Source organism: Fistularia commersonii, chromosome 3 (genome assembly GCF_037954325.1).
Source record: "Fistularia commersonii isolate RoL2024-O1a breed Wild chromosome 3, RoL_Fcom_v1.0, whole genome shotgun sequence".
Taxonomy (NCBI): domain Eukaryota; kingdom Metazoa; phylum Chordata; class Actinopteri; order Syngnathiformes; family Fistulariidae; genus Fistularia; species Fistularia commersonii.
The window spans coordinates 3,572,238-3,593,468 of NC_141286.1; the positions used below are offsets into that span (position 1 = coordinate 3,572,238).

A 21,231-nucleotide genomic window follows, 5' to 3' on the forward strand; every position below is an offset into this window, starting at 1 on the left:
GCATGAATCTGGTTTCATCATTTTACACCACATTGCCAGCTATGATAGTGATCTAAGGTCTTTCATTTTTTTTTATTTATATTCCTTTAAGAAGAACGAAGGATCTTCCGAAACTTCAGGCAAAATCCCATTTTATTGCAGTCATGGATTTTCTTTCTTTCTTTCTTTCTTTTTCTTTCTTTTTTTTGTATATGTTTTTATTTCATACGCACAACATTTATCTTGGATATTCACAGGATGCAGTACTACAGAGTATGTACTGGATATCAAAATTTGTATCAGATGTCTATGTATCATCTGGACGCTATTTTCGTTTAGAAATTACTCTCGACTTTGTTATTACTATGAACATGAGAACATAAAATTAAATGACATATTTCACACCAATAGCTTTTACTCCTTCACTTGAGCTCAACCTGAATGACAGTTATGTCAATAAACGGATTGGGGGCCATGTGAGAGAAAACGTTTGAGAAAATAAAGTTTGTAAATAAATTAGATTGAAAAAATTTTAAATATTTATGAAAAAAATTAGAGCCCTATGGATATATACTTTAGAATTATGTCCTTTTTTTAAACCTTAATCTGATTAAAAGGTAAAGACAATTATAACTTTAAACTCAGAATTCAGAGATCACGCTTTAATTGCGAGAGAGAAAAAAAAATTTACTGATACAGGATTGATGTCAGACTTTAAAAATGTTAAGATGAAAGTTTTCCTGTAAAGAAAAAAATAAAGCCTCAGTCTTTTTCATTTAGTTTGAAATCAATTATTCACATTTGCTCCTCATCCTCTTCCATATATAACAGATTAATAACAGTGAACTAGAAACTGTAATCGATAAGAAACTTCAGTAGTAAGAAATATGATGATATACATCCTATACAAAGTATATAAATATATATCTGGATGAGTTTTATGAGTTTTTAGTTATTTTTTTCTCTTTGTCTCGTGGCTGGTTCCTGCCCTTGCAGATATTTAATAAAGACAAACATATTCTTTTTTTTCCACTCAATGATAATAGACGCTATTAAAACACACACGATGCACATGAATCTCAATGCCTGTCTAACAAGACTAATGGGACCCGCTTAATTCAGTAGCATGAACAGACAACGCATGTGCTTGCTGCGCCCACACACACACACACACACACACACACACGCACGCGGACGCTCACACTTACACACACATGCATGCGCACACTGATAGAATTCGGTGTTCCTGCAAAGTCGTCGAGGCGAAGGGAAGGGGAGGAATCTGTCTGACTGGAGATACAAGCGAACTAACAAAAATGGGACAAGACTGTTTAATGTCAGCGGTTTGTCCGTCAGTTCGTTTGTTTTTTTTTTTCCTGAAGTGTAATTGGAGCGTGGAAAAATGTCAAGTAGGAGGATCTCTCTCTCTCTCTCTGTCTCTCCCTCTATGGCCCGCCGCTGTAGGAATAATCTGCCTTGTTGTGCATCACCAGCTTGTTGTCCACGAAGTAGAAACTGTCGGACTGCGTCTCGTAAGGATGCAGAATCATGTCACGCACTGCGAGAGGAGAGGGAATTAACGAAACTGCAAACAAGCTCGGGTTCTTTTTGCGATCGTCGTACGTCAGGGGAACTCACTCATTTCCTCGGACAACGCCGGGAACTCGTAGATGTGCTCGCACGTGTTCTTGCTCCTCGGCATGCAGAAACCGAACTCGAAGTCGAAGCTCTTGAGCAGCTGGTCGCGGAAGTAGTGTCGCTCGATCATGCGGAAGTTGTTGATAGGCGTGTCGCCGACGGTGAACTCCACGCTGGACATGTAAGAAACCGAAAATTAAGAACTGTCAACTGCAAGGTCAAATCGTACCATATTTTCCGGTACAGTATAGCCTTGTTTTTGGCGGGGGTTACGTTCCAAATAGAACCCGTGATAGACAAAATCCGTGAAGTAGAAACCTTTTTTTTTTTTTTTACAATTATTATACAATTAAATACTCTATTATACATCGCTGCTGTCGTCCTTATGTTTTTTTCTTCCTTCTTTATGGAACGAACGGAAGATTCATTAATTCCGTAATGCCGACCTACAGCCGCATAGCTTTTACCTTCCCTTAGCATGTCCAGAAGTTTAACTTTATCTGCGATAGATAGCATCCTCCGCTGCCTTTTGGGCCCTTTTGTCGGTCCAGAGCGTTTTGTCAACGTTATGGGTTTTAGAGAAACTCGAAATTGCAAGAGAATTTGCACGTACGTCATGTAAATTTGGCAAGCTGTTTTACATACGTGTGCATATTAAACTGCAACGTTATTGACGCACAGGCAGAGAAGAAGCGGAGTGACTTTTTAGCCAATCAGAATGCAGAACACAATGCACGATGTAAATCCGTGAAGTAGGGAAACCGTGAAAAGTAAACCGCGTTATAGCGAGGGATCACTGTATTTGTAACTCCCGGCTTGCAGTATTTCCTAACGTTTTTCATCACCTCTCCGTGTGATCGGTCGTAACTCACTATTACAGATATCACTTGTGTAAGTCGTAAAAACAAGTGCTTAACTATTAATAAATATTAAAAAAAGATAGATCAGCAAGAATGAAAGGAAAGGTGTAGAAGACGGCGGCGAGACAAGCGATGCTGTATGTTTTTCGAGACCGCTGCATTGAAGAAAAAGCAAGAATCGGAGGGATCGGTGGCAGAGATGAAGATGTTGAGGTTCCCTTTGGGGATCAGAGGGACGGCACGGAAGATGTTTTTGAGCCCCGAAGGAAGGAGTAGAAAGGACAAGAAGAGGAGGAGAGTGACCTTTAAAATAGTCCAAATCATGCAAAAAATGTTCACCATGTATTCATTAAATATTGGAAATAATTCGGTCTAATAGACAGTAAGACACTCATCGTCAATATCTTAATTCAGTTGTTGACATTGGACATTCCAATCTCAAGGTCGTAACGAACAATGCAACATTGATAAAGTAATGAGATCTTTTTTTCACCGATAGAATATTGATTTGTAAAGTTATCATATCGTCAGCATACGCTGATATTGATACCCGTGTGAAAGATGAAATCTGTCAAAACACCAGTCCTGTGCCTGTCTCAGACTATTGGATTCAGAGGTTTGGCAACTTTTGCCAACTTTTACTTGATTTGAAAGCTTTTGTATTACTCTCATAAACACAGATTATTTCTTTTTAATCTGGATTCTTTTGTTGCCATGTATGTATTGACATTTTCCTTGATGAGATTCTGACAGGGGATCATTCATTCATTCATTCGACATCTATATTCATTCGACGTCTTGTCCTTTTTATCCAGGTTGCAGAGGGGATGAAGCCAATCTCTGATGACATTACATGATAGCCGGAGCATACCAGATTTATAATAATAATGATAATAATACATTTTATTATTATTAGTAGTAGTATTATTCACATTATTATTACTATTGTTATATAATTACAGTACTAATAATAACAATGACAATTATATTATGGTTATTATTAATATTGTTATTGTTATTGTTATTGTTATTGTTATTGTTATTGTTATTGTTATTGTTATTGTTATTGTTATTTGCATGTTTTCCCTGTGTCTGCATGGGTTTCCTCCAAAAACATGCACTGGATTCACTGGAGACCCTAAACTGCCCTAAACTGTGAATGGTTGTTTGTCTCTATATGTAGCCCTGTGATTGGCCGGCGACCAGGGTGTGACCCGCTCCTCGACCAATGTCAGCTGAGATAGGCTCCTAGCACATCCTGACACCTGGAGTGCAAGATCGACAGTAGAGATGATAAGTTAATGAATATAATTTATTACATGCCAAATTTAAACCAATTGTCTTATTAGGTCAAAGCAGGGGAGCTGAACCTTCACCTGATTAAACCATAACAGCGGCATGATATCTTAAAACTAAAATAATGACCCTTACTGTCATAAATATGACCTGCATTTCCTTCCGGTTTCCTCTTAAGATGAGTTCATGTCTTCTCTGACAAAATACCCACTCTCTATTCCTGCTCTGACCAGTGAGTCAGTCGGAGTAGGAGTCTGATGCACAGCACTCAGGAGCAGCGACAGTTATGCGGTATCTGACTCAGCGGTTGTTGAGACTGCTCTAAGTTCACATTAGTCATCACCAGCCTGTTGTTCCACCGCTGAGCCCACACACACACTTCCGGCAACAGGGTTTCCGTCTCGAGTGGCAGGGCCTCGGATCTCTTTTTTAATCGCTTCTCACCTGTAACTCCACGCCCAGGAGCGGTGAATTAAAAGAAATGAAAAATAAGCCTAATGCCGACTTACGTCGCTCCGACCTGACGCAGCTGCAAGAAGGCGGGGGTGAACTGGTATCTCACGAAACGCCCTGCATTGGGGTCGCACTGCTTTTTGCTTCCGGCTGGAGAAATGAGATTAAAAAAGATCAAAATAAAATTCTAAGAAAAGGAAACACCAAATACATTATACATTAAAAACAGTACTTTAACCGGTATACGGTTATATATGCAATATACATGATTATTTATACACGACAAGCAGTCATTATTGAATGACAACTTAATATACTAGATTTGCCATTTCAAAACGTAATTATTTTCAAAGTGTAAGTGATTTATTGACTTCCTTTTTTAGTTGTGTATTAATGAGTTATACATTTATTATGGTTTGGGTAGAGGGACATTGGGAATTGATCATATATCCATATCCTCCAATTGAATGCCATTGGACCATATGTTACTGCGGTGGCAAGTTTGGGGGATGGAGAGGGCCTTATGAGGGCAACTGGTTTTAAAAAACTATACTAAATATTCCAAGATAAATGCTTTTTAATATAGTTAAAAAAACAAACCATTCAGGATCAACTAAACATGCAAATTATGAAAAAAATTGTTCTCACAGTACGACTATGATGGGGAAGGAAGGATAGCCTTCAAAAACATATGAGTAAAAATAGAAAAAAAAAAACGGCTTGATAAACACTTAAATTAGATAAATAAATGATTTATTACCAATGGAAAAATAGTTACAAACCCATTGTGCAGACTTCATTTTTTTTAAACTTTTTAATGTGTATCAATGCTATTGATTGCTTTTGAATTATTATAAAAGTACAACGGATATTCCTTCTTTCCGTTGTTTTTTTTTTCCTCTGGTTTCCGTTTTGAATCCCACCTGGCGCTGGAGGTTTGGTGATCTCAAACAGGACCGTCCCCGTTTCCATGTCTCGGATTTTGAATCTGGTGAAGTCGATCATGTGGATGTTTTCTTCCGGAGAGCAAAGGTAATCTGATCAAGAGAAGTGGAAAAACAAACAAACAAAAAAAAAAAAAAGAAATCAGACAGTTCCCACTTTCTAATGTGACTTTTTTTTTTTTCTTCAGCCCTTAAAGTAAGTCTTGTGCCAAGAGATTAAACAATTTATACGGCCTTCTTATTCAGTTACGGGACAACAACGTGTGGCAGAAATGATAAAAACGGCAGGGAAATAAATGTGCTGAGGCTAGTAATAGACAAAGTACACTCGGTAGGCTCGTCGTATGTGTGTGTGTGTGTGTGTGTGTGTGTTAGTCTAAGTATGTGTGAGACACTTCCTACCCTGCATGGAAGGATTAGATCTAAGAGGCTTACTGTGTTTTACCATCACATGGACTCACCAGTTGGAAGACACACACACACACACACACACACACACACACACACACACACACACACACACACACACAAGCAGTTATTATTGGTAGTCTATGTTGCATAAGGGATCATACTCATTGATAAATTCATGTGACACACACTGAAAAATGCGGTTAAAATAGATTCAGCAAGATTTACGAATAAAAGCATCGCATTTATTCCTGCACTGGATGAAGACGTGCATGCACACGCACGCTCGCACACACATGCACACAATTTAAGAGTTGCATGCTCTACTATTTGAAGGGTTAGGGAGCAGATGGCCCACAAGGCTTTAGCCACCTGCTTGAATTTATTTTTAGACCTTTTCATAAAGTGCAGAACACTTAACACCCGGCTGAAAGTGTCCGTATTTAGTGCCGGTGATTGACGGCATAACGGCGAACTCTGTGCTTTTTTTTCCAAAAAGTTTTGTTTGAATTAATATATTCAGTTTGAAAATAGCTGACCTTTTTTTCACGTCCTCATCAATCAAAAGTCTGTACCCCGAACAGGCAATTTTAATGGGGGTTATTGATTTGTCGCATACCATGTGTCGCTGCTGATGTGATTGACAGAAGCCGGAAGATTACGACACTCTCAACTTGATGGAGCTGATGCAAATATCCAAACAAAAACATTAAATGCGTGAATTTTCTGAAATCATCTTCAGTGTATCACTATCAACAAACAATTTAAGTGATGTTTATAATTGTGTTTACTGTTGTAGGGAAATCTACTGAACTGCAGTAACATGTCTTTACTCAAATGATTATAACATCATTATGCTGTTGTTATAAGGTTCATTTTTTTTTGCATGTGAAATTACAATTGTTTTGACAACATGGAATAGTGTATTTATTTGACATATCTGACACATGCTAGTTTCACTCCTTCCCATCCTGGACGATCAGTCATGTAGTTTTCCTTTAATTTACCCTTCGAAAATCAATCGAAAGGGGAATAAAGAAGGTGAAGAGTTGGACGAGTGAAGAAAGAAAGATGCAAAGTGAATATGAGGCAACGCAATTTGAGTGGACGACGTCAATCAAACGGCTGGCTTTAACGCGAGGTTCTACACATTTATATTTTGATGCCAGAGATACCCCACTTAGCAGACAAAGCTAAATCCTGTAAATAAATAAATATAATAAACAATAAGAATAAACAACAATTTATTTTCTAAACATTGACTTATTCTAATTGGATTGGATTTGACTACAATCAAATCCAATGATGGGTTTTAGTCAATTCAGTCTTGCAGGATTTATGCATTCATATTTTAAAATGTTGTAATTGTTTCCAACAACACCGTGTTTTTGATAAGATAGGTGGATGTAAAGTCTGAATAATACTTCACGTGACCCACGTCTGCATTGCAAAGGTCACCGAGTGGCACGCTAGCCTACGTGCGACGCCATTTTTTTTTTTTCTGGCAAAAAAAGAAGTGAAAACAATGCAAATATGCACGTACAAACTAATAATACCACTAAAGTGAACTTGTGTGAGCCCCATGTTCGGGAATAATAATCTCCTGCTAAATAACTGAATGGGAATCAGATTACCGGGAGATTTGTGGTCATAAATCTGTGAGCCGGTGTTCCTAAACTTGAAGCAGGCGCGCAAGTTTGTGCGCCGTACGTCCGCGTGGACCGCCATCTATAAATGGCCGCTTGCATCGCGTCTCGTCGCCACACGCGTCAGCTCGTCTTTGTGCGAGCGAAGCGTAGCGGCGAGTGAAATGCTTCCAGGCCAAACATCACATGCTTTGCTAAGACCGGCCCGGAGATTTCCATTTAAAGCTGCTCCGGCTCAAAATGACTCTTTATATTGCTTTTCCAAAACAGAGTAAGAGGGTTAGAGGGCAGCAGCTCGATTGGCTCCGTACGCGCCTTCTTCATTTGATGTCACCGTGTCCGCTTGGGGGATATTACTTTTGGTCTGGAGATGGTTTTTTTTTTTTTGCTTTTTTTGACAAAAGCATAGGTGCGGAGGAGCAAAAACAGCAAAACGTCTTTAAAGCACATTACTTGGGGGAAGAATAGCAGAGCCAAATGTTTAAAAGCACTTTAAATTCAAGGTAGTGATTTTTTTTTTTTTTTTTTTAAACTGACACAAAACTTCCATCAACTTGCATTTTTATACTTTGCCTGCTCAGGTGGAGCAAAATGCGGCTATTTTATGTGACGCCCATGTCATGCTAACAGTTTGAATCAAGATGGCACACACATATATACACACATGCCAATGATAGTCGTATAGAATGTCCAGAACTGTCAATAAAAATAAAATAATGAAGACCAACCTGTTTTTTTTTTCAATTAAAATGCTGCATAACCCTTTGGTCAGATTTATTTAAATTCTATATGATCCAAATCTTGACCCTCAGAATAGATTATCCTCCACGTACACTCTTTCTTTATAATCCGGTATAATAAATTCAGTTTTAATGCATCTCATTTACTTAGTCATACATTTCATCAGCACCTCTTAAGTGCCACATGTCAATATCTATATCTATAAACATCACAACTGTTATATAAACATTTTACCACAAATTTTTTAAATATGATAGAATCCATGTATACGTCTTTTCGAACAAAGAAAGTAGAGACATAAGATCATAGATGTGTTGGTCAGCGCTTTCGACGGTTTTAAAGAGTTGCTCTAGCCAATAACAATTACAGATCCTTCCAGATTACAACTTAAGCTTCCAGGTGGAATCCTTAGCAACGCACCACGTGCACAGGTTGAAGGGAGGAGAGTGTGAGTGGGGTTATTCAGATGGCTTCCTCCGAGGGCGGCCCTGTGGGGAGCCGAGCACGACTTTTTTTATTTTTTATTTTTTTTTTGTCCCTCTAGTTCTATCGGCATTTGAAAACATTCCCCGTCTGAACGGGAAATCGGTCCCCGACCTCAGATCGGAAGCTACTTCGACAACAAAACTGCTGTTGTGGAACCCACGAATGTTCCAGATTATTATTTAGACAGATATACATAATGATCCCCTTTTCTTTTTTTCCAGTTAAGACTCACAAAGGCTCTCAGTTTGAAGTCGGTTTCCATGTGATTACATGTGACTAATCTGTAATTCACCGTGTATTGCACCGAAATGAGGCCAAAAGGGCTAATAATTTGATATTGCAGGTATTTGGATTTATTAAATAAGCATCAATGAACGTCATCCTTTTAGAAGACTGTTGATAAACTATACAATGTCCTTTACCAATGAATTTCTTGCAATTTGCCATATAAACCTATACTTTTATAAAGTTAAGAGGAAGAAAAATCATTGCCATTGGCATTCCTGTTTTAACAAGGACTAAAAGTGATCCCTCAAACCTCTAAATTGGAAGTAAGAAATAAAAAGAACATGTTGATTAACTAGTATGATTTCATTGTTGTTGATCTAAAGAATGGCTAAAATGATTTTTTTAATAAATTGCTGCCATCTATCACAGTCTAGATGAAGATGATATATTCTTAAAATGTTATAAGTTATATACCACTGCACGCATTGAGATCTTTGACATCCTGAAATGGCATCATCTTCAACCAACAGTTGGTGTGGTGATAATCAACTTCTTCACCAAAGGCTTTCATTATGAATCATTATGAATGAAAAGAGGAGAAAGGCATCATATATAAAATGATGCCCTTCTCTTATCATATACATATATATATTTTACATTGTTGAATGATCTGACGACAAAATCAAACAATGGAAATCAAATGTATGAACCCATGGAAGTCTGGATTTGGAGTCACACTAAAAATGAAAGTGTTAAAACACACTCCAAGCTGATCAAACGTTGATGTAAAGTCCTTAAAAACAAGTAAAAATTAATCAGTGTTGCTTCCTAAGTGGACAGTTTGATTACGCACAAGTATGATTGACTTGGAGTTACATAGTGTTGTTTAAGTGTTCCCATTATTTCATTTGAGCAGTATATAAAAGTGTATATATATATATATATATATATATATATATATATATATATATATGCATACACTTATATGTATACACACACACACACACACATATATATATATACTTATATATATATATACTTATACACACACACACACACACACATATATATATATATATACTTATATATATGTGTGTGTGTGTGTATGCATATAAATATATACCCACATGCACACACTTGTATGTATATATCCTTGTATGTGTATGCATGTATGTATGTATTCATGTATTTATTTGCCTGTATGTCTATTTATTGTTGTGATTATTTGCATTCATAAATGTATGTATATATGTATCTATATGTGTTTATGGATATGTTAATGAATTTGCTACGGTGTGCTTTTTGGTGGATTACTTTTTGGTGTATCTATATAATATCTATATATTCAAAGAAATATGTATGTACTGTTTACTAAGACACTTTATAGTTTCACTGAGACACTTTATAGTTTATAGTTTATTTTTATTTCTAATTCTGCCTTTTCGTTTATTATTTATTACTGTTATATTTTCTGTAACTCTGGCACAGCAATTTCCTTCGGGATTAATAAAGTTGTTCTTATTCTTATTCTTATTCTTACATATAGACATATGAGTCCACGCACATTTTCTTTTTCTGTCGACCCAGAAAGATTTTGAATAATATCTTAAATTTGAGCATTTTCGATAAAGGGTTGAACCGCGTACGGAAAAGCCTCTGGCAAAGTTCATCAACGCTCCCGAGGCCCCGTCTCTTCGTGGGCAGACAGATGGAACGTTTCATCTGATAGCGCAGGCGGTAATGTCACTCTCGCCCCGGTTCCTCGCAAGAATTCACACACAGCCATGTCACTCCTCCGGTCTCGCGAAAGTCGGTGCTCGTTCCAAACTCTGCAGCAAGCCGTTTGATTTCGGCGGCAGGGGAAACCGCACACGGAGCGGTTCCACTGATGATCGCCGACTCCTTTGCTTCCTGGAGATTTGCAGGAGCGGCAATAAGGATGAAAAAAAAAAAAAATCAAAAAAATTGGGATTTCAAATGCTTTGCCATGAGGCGACGTGAAATGAATTGTGACCTGGAGCGGAAAGGAAGATAAAAAAAATATATAGAGTAATCCTCATGTGAGTTGAGATGGAGAGGAAATCACAGGAGATGTTAAGAGATAGAGGACTAGAATTGTTAAGAAAAAAAAAAACATCTTCAATTGTTAGGTGCAGTTTGTCGCAGTCTTTTTGACCAGCCAAATGTAAGACAAAAGATGTTGAATGAAAATGTATAATAAAAACACTTTTTTTTTCAGTTTTCAAGACTGGGTAATCTAAAGAATTCAGCCCCATTGATAAACTGTAAGAGCACTGGAAATACATTTCTTCCGAATCTACAGCTTCAACACTGCGATGCAGAATAGAAGTGCTATAGTAGCAACATTTAGCGAAATCCTTTTGCTGACACTTATAAATAAAATACCAGCTCAATATTTTTGGGTAACAGATGTGTTTCTTTTTATCAATCAGTAGGAACTCAAGCTTTGGTCTCAATAAATAACTGGGGCAGGTACAGCTAAAGAGAGGCGATTGTATTGGTGCCGACCAATGACCCAACGGTGGCTGCACCTATTTTGTTTTAAAATTGACTATGTCGTAGGTTAGTATCATCATTTCACATTGTGGTGAATGAATGAGTCACAACACATGAATAACAGTGATTTGGAGTGCCTATTTCCTGATATAACTCTTACTTGCGCTATCGTTACTGTTCTTGCTGCTGTTAACATTGAATTTCTAAAGGAATATAAAGGAAATTTATCTTTTGGTTTAGTATGGCTTGGTATGGTATGGTATGATAACATATATTTTCATATATTGTAATGCAACACACCTCACGTCACCTCACATTTCCCCCATTAGATAAATTGGGGTAAACACATGAATCTGTCCAGCTCAAGTTTTGGTTTGCAGATCGGTCCTTACCCCCTCAACGCTTGTCTCATGAAAACCCAATCATGGCCTTTTATTCCAAGCGGGCAGGTTAAAATGGAAATTGGCGAGTGAATAAGGAGCCGAGGCCGCAAGAAATGCTGCTGAGGCGCTTTCAAAAGCATAAATCGTGCAGTGCCTCCTTGATAGATTAACATCTACAGGAAGGTTTATTCGCCTTAAAAGATGAGTAAAAACACAAAGATACACTTTAGTGGCACTGGTCCATTACAAGTCAACTAACTACCATGGGTCATCATTCTGTCGTACATTCTTTACTTTTTTTTCCAAAAGGATGTTTCTTTCTCATTTAGATTACAATAAAATTAATAACATATTGATAATAATAACAAACGTGTTTTTTTCCTTTAACACAAAAAAGTAACATTGCAAGCATACAACTCTTGCTCCTATCTGTGGTAAATATTGGCTACTGTATACAAAGGGCAAGTTAGCTTGACTTTTTAATTTTTTTTTTTTAATTTCAGTATTTATAGACCAACAGACCTGAATATAATGCTTGGATCTTGTTGTTGAGCCTGTTGGTGGATACCCGCACCATCATTTAAAGCAAGCTAAGGCATTTCCTTGTTTCCAATTTGTGCTACGCTATCTGGCTGTCCCCTTTAGCTTCACAGTACAACTTCTAATTTGTCGTGCCAGATGGCTCTGTGTGAAAGAACCATCTGGGAAGGAGGATGAGTCGAAGCTAACTGAACAATCAGAGGCTCCAATAACTCAAGAGAAAGATGGGAAATATCTTTTGAATATGAATAGCCTTTGCTGTTGTTATTTGCTCTTCTGATCACAAAGGGAGACGATGTTCTTCTCTGTTGTCACGTGAAACCATAGGTGACAGGAATCCTTCTTTAGACACTGATTGGCTGAACGGCAGTTGGATACACACTTGGGGCTTGGTAGGACATCAAGGTTTTAAAACATTAACCAATCATTTGTTTATCTCTAAGGCAGTCTCTTAATGTCACTTCTGTTTATGTGCAAAAAACTATGAGTGTCTGAAAGCTGTGCAATCTCAATACGTGACTGGAAATACTGATTTCGCAACAAATGCGAGAGATGCCGTCCCTCAATGGGCCACTAGCATTGCGATGCTCTTGACACCACAGAAGATGATATTGTATGTCATCAGAGAAAGTCGGTAAAGTGCTTCACAGCTGGTGCGGAGAGGCTGCCATCGGTATCCTGGAAAGGACATCGTGACATTTGTTTTGCAGCTAAGTCTCAGCTCTCAGAGTGGTCCTGAGAGCTGCCAAAAAAAAAAAAAATCCCTGCAATTTACCAGGATGCCTTCACTCCAAAACTAGGAAGCTAGAAAAATTATCCCAGGAAGGCCAAAAATGTAAAAGCAGTACAAGTATACGCTAACAAACATGTGCACCACTTGATTTCACCAAAAAGGGAATTCTAGCTTCATCATCCGACTGAATGCGTCGAAACGGCAAGTTGCCCCAAATCCAAAGAGGTTATTTGTGGTTCAGACATCAGGAGAAGAAAATAAAGTCTGAGGTGCATTGTTTTTTGTTTTTTTTGTCCAATTTAATAACCTTAACGTACAAGAGGAGGAACACCTTCTGGGTTTAAATAGCATATGTTGATGATGACATACCCTTTTTGGCAAGGTCTCTGACAAACTTACATACCTGTTTATATATACTTGCACCAGGATGAACTTTTTAAAGCTAATTCCCACATAGCTAGCACTTGATTTCTCAAATATATCCGATACCCAATCATCTCACGTTTGTGTTTTGGTTTCAATACACCAAAAAGAACAAGCACCAAACTTGGTCGGACCTATGATGCATTTTATTCCTGAGACACCCTCATCCCATCTGACACCAAAGTGGCATTCATAAAGAGCAAGTGAGCCGCCACTTATAGCTCCCTAAACCCTGGGATTAGCCTGGATTTACAGACTTTCAGCCACAGAGATTGACTTCACATGCCTTATTCTTTCTCTTTAACTCTACGCTCTCTGATCAATCCAAAACTGTTGACAATATGAGATGGCATACAAAATCAAGGCACGTTGCCGTGGAGAGTTCACGCTTACTTTATTATTTTGTCATTATTTACATGCCCAGAGATGGTAGAATCATTTTCCTGGTCCAGTAACAATCTGGCAAGACTGAAATGAAGATCGCTTCTTTGAAATGAAGAGAATAAGATACAAAAGAAGAGCAAAATAAGATAAGACAAAATTAGATGAGAAGACAAAATAAGATCAAATAAGAGAAGACAAAATTAGATAAGAGAAGACAAGATAAGATAAGATAAGATAAGATAAGATAAGATAAGATAAGATAAGATAAGATAAGATAAGATAAGATAAGATAAGATAAGATAAGATAAGATAAGATAAGATAGGACAAAATAAGAGAAGAGAAGATATAATAAGGAGTAAAAGGAGTTATTTTCGGTTTATGCAGCTTTCCAAGAAGCTACATCGCATTTAAAAATCGCATTTGAACGCTGAAATTTCTGTGTTCTGCGTTGTGAAACCGACATCCTCCTACAAAATAGGAAATACATTGGATAGACTTGATAAGTTCAGGGTAATGAAATCCGATAAAAGCGTTGGCTAAGAAACTCTAGAACGTAAGAGTGATAGATACAAATAATAAGAGCAGTGCTGACAGGTACATGGTAGAAGTTGATGTGATACATCATAATTAATATGCTGTAAAAAAAAAAAGTTAATTAAACTAAGTTTAAAAGCTTTCATAACTGTTCTATTTGGTTATTTCATAATAGTTTTGTCATCAATGACCTTTGGCAAGCAATGAGGGCGGTGGTGAGGATTCAGGGAAGTTAGCAGTGAACTTGCAATTTATCTTTTCGAAATATTACATTCCTTCCTCAAGGGGAAAAAAATAAAGTAAAACAAGTATGTTACAAAAAGAAATCTCTGTTTGTCGTCATATCGTGGTGCAAACAGGAAATTAAGGCGGCGTCGTAAACCATTTACAATCCGGTTGATCGATGAACACCCGCCGGTGCCGGGTTTGATCGAAAACTACTGAAAGCAACGCGATATTTTGCAAAAAAAAAAAAAAAAAAACTCACGCGGTCACTAATCGATTGTCTGACTTGCTCTCTCCGTTTATCCTCCTCTTCCTTGATAAGAATACGCACTAAAAAGAAAGAAAAATCCATTGCCGGGGTTATTAAAGCTAGATGTAAAAACATTCAATACAATAGTTATATTTAGACTCCAACCCATTTTACTTTTCTTATTCCTCGTCATTGTTGTCGAAACATCCCGCGGGTTGAAATCCCCATGGAAGCTTCCTTTGGACGCCGCGTACAAATAAGTGTCGTTCCAGCTCGATATATATTCAGTCAAGTGGCTCCTCCTGACTTATTTCTTTATTCTCTTTGCAATGCTTTCCAATCAGAAGCCCAATTTCAACCTCAGGGAGCAGGGCGAGGGGGGGGGATTTGATTATACTTGATGGATTTGATGAAAGTGAGCGCGGGCGGCGTAAAATGCTTCTAGAAATGTCGGGATAGATGGATTATTTATATGCCGAGCACCATGTAGAAGCCATACACTGAGCAGGCTGGTCTTTAAAAAAAAAAAAAAAACAAAAAAAACAATAATTTCAGAAATAACTGACTCCGGCTAGACTCTGACCCTTTAACCTGATCTAAACAAAAACTCGACTATCAGGAAGGAAGCGATGGAGGTAGGAATCGATCAAATGGGCCCGAAAACGGAAGTACAGCTCAAGTCAAAGATCCTGCCCTTTCAAGTGACATTTCTCTCGGCCAGACCGCACAATATTTACCTGGATGGGAAAAAATAATCATTTATTAGAGCCATCAGTTGGGAAAAATTCTTAATCGAGGCGCTTGATAAGTCAGTGGTTTGTTATTTTCAGTATGATTAAGATGACATTTTCTTTTTTAACTTTTTCTTGCCGGTGTTTCCGAATTTGCTGGTCTTTTATTTCAACAGAAGCCCTTTTCAGTCTCTGTTTTTTTTTTTTTTTTTTTTTTTTTTTCCCTCAAACCCTTATCAGCATAAAAGCCGGAACGGACACGAGTGTTCACACACTCCGCCCAAACTTGAAACACTTCCTGTCACTGCGGGCTCCACGAAGGAGTGGTCTGAAGAAAAAACAACAAAAAAGGCCAAGGCACAATGCTGACCCGCTTTTCAACTTTTTATGGCCATAGAAATATGTCAACTCTTTCCCTGAAGCCCACTTTCTTCGGCCCGGTCTAAATTCCTGGTGCAGAACCAGTAGACAACTTGTTTTTTTAAAAAAATAAACCTAAATCTATCCATCCATCCATCTATAATTCTTAGTAACTTATCATATCATATGTACTATATCCATCCCATTCTATCTATCTATCTATCTATCTATCTATCTATCTATCTATCTATCTATCTATCTATCTATCTATCTATCTATCTATCTATCTATCTATCTATCTATCTATCTATCTATCCATCCATCCATCCATCCATCCATCCATCCATCCATCCATCCATCCATCCATCCATCCATCCATCCATCCATCCATCCATCTATCTATCTATCTATCTATCTATCTATCTATCTATCTATCTATCTATCTATCTATCTATCTATCATTATTCTACTATCATGAATGCATGGCCATTTAATTACATAGTAATTCCAAGTTTTTAATTCGTGTTGTGGTGATCAAAACCAAATGTCATGTGAGGGCATGAAATTGTATTTATTATGTTTTTTTGTTGGTGTCTTTTAAACATTTGAATTCGGAAGAACAATGAAAACAAAATATATGTTGATATTGAAATTTTTATTTAAAACTTTCACTCTAAGTTGACTTCACAAGTGACGTGTGCGCAATTATCTTTATCTGCATGTTTTATAAGTCTCTTCATTTTAGGACACCTGCTTTATAATGGTGATGCTTCTTTCTCAGAAACACAATTTCAGTCGGCGGACCCAAGCAGGGAATTAAATGCATTTCAACCATAAACAATAATAATAATGAAGCAGTTATAGGCTACCTGTGTTATTTCTTTACCAGAAAAGCTCAAGTAATTTTCAAATATGATCAGAAATGGCGGCGAAATGGGTTTAATGCATTTTGAAAAATAGTGGAGGGAAAAAAAAAAAAAGCATGAATTGTGCATTTGACCGATGATTACCATAGCAAATGTGTGCTGTGCTGGAAAATAGGAGTAACCGATACAAAGCGAAATGAAAAACCAACAGCCACCATTAAATAACTGCTGTTTTCTCTCAGAAAGGGACAAATCTTCATTACATCTCTATCTACATTTTGGAAGGTTTGACTGCCCACGTCTCCTCAATCATTCATCCCATGCATAGTCAACTCATAATGTGCCATTTTTCCATTTCCTAGAGGTGATTTTTTCTGCAAGGATTATTTTTCCTCCGCCTCTTTGCCTGTGTGACAATGCAGAACCGAGTCTCGCTTATCGGCGGCGAAAAAATGCCGAGGCAGGCCGGAGCGAGACCCAGCCGCCAAAAAGAAAGAAATAAATGAAGAATCGTGGCAGACACTTTAGGAGGTTAGATATTTGCTGATTTTCTCTCCCGGAACAGCAATTTTCACACGCCGCAGAGAAAACGAAAGCCTAAATTGGGCATCGCACGAAGTTTAATGCCTGCAGGAGGGAGGTTACGTGCTGTTTCTCTGTCTGTTAGCGAGATTATGCGAAACCCATGAGCCGGTAGCCACATAACCTGTTGGAGGGGGGCCTGGGAGGAACAGGACGGTATAATTTGGCAATCGATCACTTTGAGATTCTCGCTTTTACTTCTGTGGGTTTTCTTTTCCGTACACGTTGTTCTCCACTTTCGGGTTTATGTATGAGTTCATTATAGTTCTATCTTATCAACACGTAAATCCTTTTGCACGCTTTTTTTTTTCAGAAAAGATCTTGCAAGAAATACTTAGCAGCAATCCAGCTGTTATGACAGACAATCCGAAGTTCATCTCCAATTCCTCCTAAAACTTCCTAATCTACCTCTCGAGAGATGGTTTGTTAATTCTAACAAACCATTTGTTTGTTAATTCATTTCCAATCATCTCTATCTAATTTAACACTTTTTAGTCTGAACTCGTGTTCACCTTGTTGTCTGTGACTTCCTTTATTCATGTTCAGGTCATTTTCAATTAATTTTCATGTCACTCTGAAATGTAATTTTTTTCCAGTAATTAAAAAAAAAAGTGTTTTTCTTATTTATTTTTTTATACATATCCAAAAAGTTGAAGGCATTTCTTAGTTTTTAAAAAAATATTGAATGAATCCTCCCACTGCTATTGACTTTTATTCATTTTCACTAAATAAAGCGCATTGAGGGGGCTGGAGCTAATCCCAGCTGGCATTACTTGATTATTTTTGGTGTTATTTCCAATTTGTTTGGAAACATCCCTTAATTGCCCAGAAATGTGAATGAGTGAGTGAATGTTTGCGTGTCTCTAAATGTGGCCCTGTGATTGGCCGGTGACTGGGCAAACCCCGGCTCTCGTCCAATGACGGCGGGGGATAGGCTTCAGAAAATCTGAGTTCAAAATAAGCAGTAACAGATAATGAAAAAAATGAATCAACAGTTTTTCTCAATATAGTCACCTGATTAAAATGATTCCCAAAGTCATTTTTGGGAAAAAAAATGTTTCGGCTCAGTTTCTTGTGTTTTCTGAAAAACTTGAAAACATTTTAAGAAATGTAATTTATTGTAATTTCTCACAGAAACATCAACTACTGGGGACACTAGTGAAGCCGGACGTCTCATCTTGGGCTGCGTAAGGAAAGGGGCATCGCCATGGCGATTGAGTTGCAAAAAACCATCAGCGCATTAAGAAGTCGTGCACGGAAAAAAAAAAAGTTAGGGGTGGATGCTTTTTCTTTGTTGACATGCACAGTAGATTTCAGCTATCCTGCACTAATATGACTTAACAATTTGCAAAAGAAGCAGCCGGAAATAAAACAGCATGTATATATTTTTTCTTCATATAATTGCGGGCCATAAAATGCCCACTTTTCAAGTATTTTATTTCAAATCTCCAACTAAATTTAAATCCACACAAGCGGCCAAACAAGAGACAACTGTCACCCACTCAGTTAATTTCTCATAGAACAGCACTTTGATTCTAGTTGTTGACATTTCAAGCTAATCGCAGAGCAGTGTTGAGCGGTTGGTAAAGATTGGCATTTAAACTATCAATTTAGATATATTTAGTGGCCGCCACGGCCATGCAGCTGTTTGGCAAATGAACAGCTGCACCGCAGCGGTGTCTTCAACGTGAGCCTCGACCACGGGGACGCCAATTACCTGCGGCCTATCATGTCGTCGCGCTGTGAAACGCCGTGTTACTACGGCCCTGCTGACATAATCCAGATTAAATGTCATCGGAAAGCCGCGTTGCACCATCATGACTGATTTAAGCATTATCACACGCTGTGCGGCAACCAAGTGAGCGCATATATGAAACGTCCCCATAGGGGAAGAACTTGTATTATGAAAAAGATTTAAATTAAGAAATTAGATTTGGAAAATTAAAACCAAAATGGTGCTATCACAACTCCTGCATGAACATTTTGTGAATTTTCCTCCATGTAAAGTGATACTGAAATAACAGTATTTGTGTGCTAAAGTACATTTTTCAATGTTAATATTAAGATACATTGACTCAGGGTTAATAACTAATGCCACATCACGCCAAAGTAGTATTTCTATTTTGTTATAGATTAAATTGGAAGCCGTCACCGGTCCCTAAATAGTTACTCGTATCACTCAGTTGGTTGAATTCACCCGGGACGCAGCCAGCAGGCAGGGAAAACACACGTAGCAGTTTGGGGAATAAGGCATTTCCATGGTTGTGAACTTTCATGATCCTTGTTCGACACGAGAGGCAGACTCTTAATCGCATTACATCATTAATCCCAGTCTGAGTAGACGGCACTGCAATGGAGTCGCTTTCACGACCAACTTTCAGCAGGTGAAAAATACTGTGATTCAACGACGGGATAAAGTATGACATGGTCATATCTGCAGGAATAAAAAGAATAATTGCAAAAACAGAAAACAGTCATAGATATCCCAATTTTTTTTTGAAAATTGAGGAAATGTTCATTCTAACATTATCTTAAAAAACTCCCTTTTTCAAATAAAATGATTGAAATTTCAGTCATTTTCACTCACCTTTTCCAAGAGTTGGGCCCATAAAACACAAATATTGGCAAACTTAAAAAAAGGGGGAAAAAAGATTTTTGTTTTTGAATTTGTAGGTTTCTCTTTCCCAAAAGTCTAAACCCCAATCATTCATTTATTATTAATTTCTTTCACAATTTATGATTCTTTCAGTGTAATAGTGTTATGTTCTTTTTATGTTTTACTATTTTCTATGATGATAAAAAATACATGTTAGGTCATGTTTTGTTTTGTTTTTTTTGAATCGTTTTTCTTTTTTTTTTCCAATACTTCCCAGCCACAGGTGTGTGGTGGTGGTGGCGGAGTTGTTTTTATTTCTTTTTTATTGTCTTTTTTCCCATTTTGACAAAAAAGAAAAACAACCCATTAACAAACAAAATAATGAGCTTTTATCCCAGGACGGCTTATGTATATTTTAAAAAAAAAAGGACAGAAAGAAAACGTGCGTCAACACAAGGCGCCGTTCACCTCCTCCCTCTGATATCCAAGGCTGATATAGTATCGATATCTAATCACAGGCATCGATCACCGGGACAAATCGGAGGTCTCCGGAACGGTGTCGCTGTCCAAGGTATCCACGGTCACGTCAGACACCTGAACCCGGAAGCGACGCGCGGAAGAGGCGCCCACTTACTCTTGGTGATCTTCTGCAACCCGAGCACGTCTTCGGGCGATATGGCGGTATTTCTGCGCAGCTCTTCCTCGGTGGTAACTGGGATGCCCATGTCTGAGTTGCAGCCCTGCTGCACTTTCATGTCCAGCAAGGAGAAAAAATAATAATAATAAAAATGTTGTTGTTTTGGTATGGCGGAGGAACGAAGGGAGGCACTCCGATGGCTCTCGCCGCCACGAGAATAACTCGTTCCCCCTGCGCGTCCTCCCCTCCTCGATCCGGTAAAAGATAAAAATCAGCCCTTCTCTCCCTCTCCTCCCTTCCTCTCCTCCCTCCCTCCCCTTCCTCCCTCGCTCAAGGCTCATCGGGCTCCCTGGCAATTTATTTAATCCAAATCCTGCGGCTTTAAAACCGTGCGCTCCCGCGCCTTGACAGACGGCGCTCCCGCGTCACCCGTACGCGTGCACGACCGCACGCACACGCTTCTCCACCCTCTCCCGCATCTGGAGGGAAAACTTCAAATCGGGCGTCGGATGCGTGACGAGCCCCCCCCCCCCCCCCTCCCGGGGGGGGAGGCGCGCACACGCAAGCACGCATGCACAAGCACACACAGGTGAGATGACGTCAACAAATATTATTGTTTTCTTTCATTATTGAGATCACAGAGTCAGCCTTTCATTACTATTATTATTATTATTATCATCATAATTATTATTATTAGTAGTATTTTATTATTATTATTAGTATTATAATTATTATTAATAACAGTATAATGGATGTTGTTGTTGTTAGTAGCAGTAGTTGTGTTATTTCG

The 21,231-nt window shown here is 38.2% G+C and overlaps 1 protein-coding gene across 1 annotated transcript; it reads right to left on the minus strand.

Moving 5' to 3' along the window:
* Positions 1–153: 153 nt before the first annotated feature.
* On the minus strand, positions 154–20,922 carry unc119a1 (unc-119 lipid binding chaperone a1). Its single transcript, XM_086141791.1, has 5 exons — positions 20,439–20,922; positions 5,150–5,263; positions 4,283–4,376; positions 1,618–1,790; positions 154–1,537 (listed from the first exon to the last, which is right to left on the minus strand). Exons 1-5 carry the CDS (start codon positions 20,557–20,559, stop codon positions 1,425–1,427), a joined length of 615 nt encoding a protein of 204 aa, XP_085997917.1. The 5' UTR covers positions 20,560–20,922; the 3' UTR covers positions 154–1,424.
* Between the last annotated feature and the right edge of the window lie 309 nt (positions 20,923–21,231).

Coding starts and splice junctions, on each gene's coding strand:
- unc119a1 (XM_086141791.1), bottom strand. CDS start 20,559: ATGAAAGTGCAGCAGGGCTGCAACTCAGACATGGGCATCCCAGTTACC. Junction 4,377..5,149: donor CACCAAACCTCCAGCGCCAG/GTGGGATTCAAA, acceptor TCATTTCTCCAG/CCGGAAGCAAAAAGCAGTGC. Junction 1,538..1,617: donor GGCGTTGTCCGAGGAAATGA/GTGAGTTCCCCT, acceptor CTCCTCTCGCAG/TGCGTGACATGATTCTGCAT.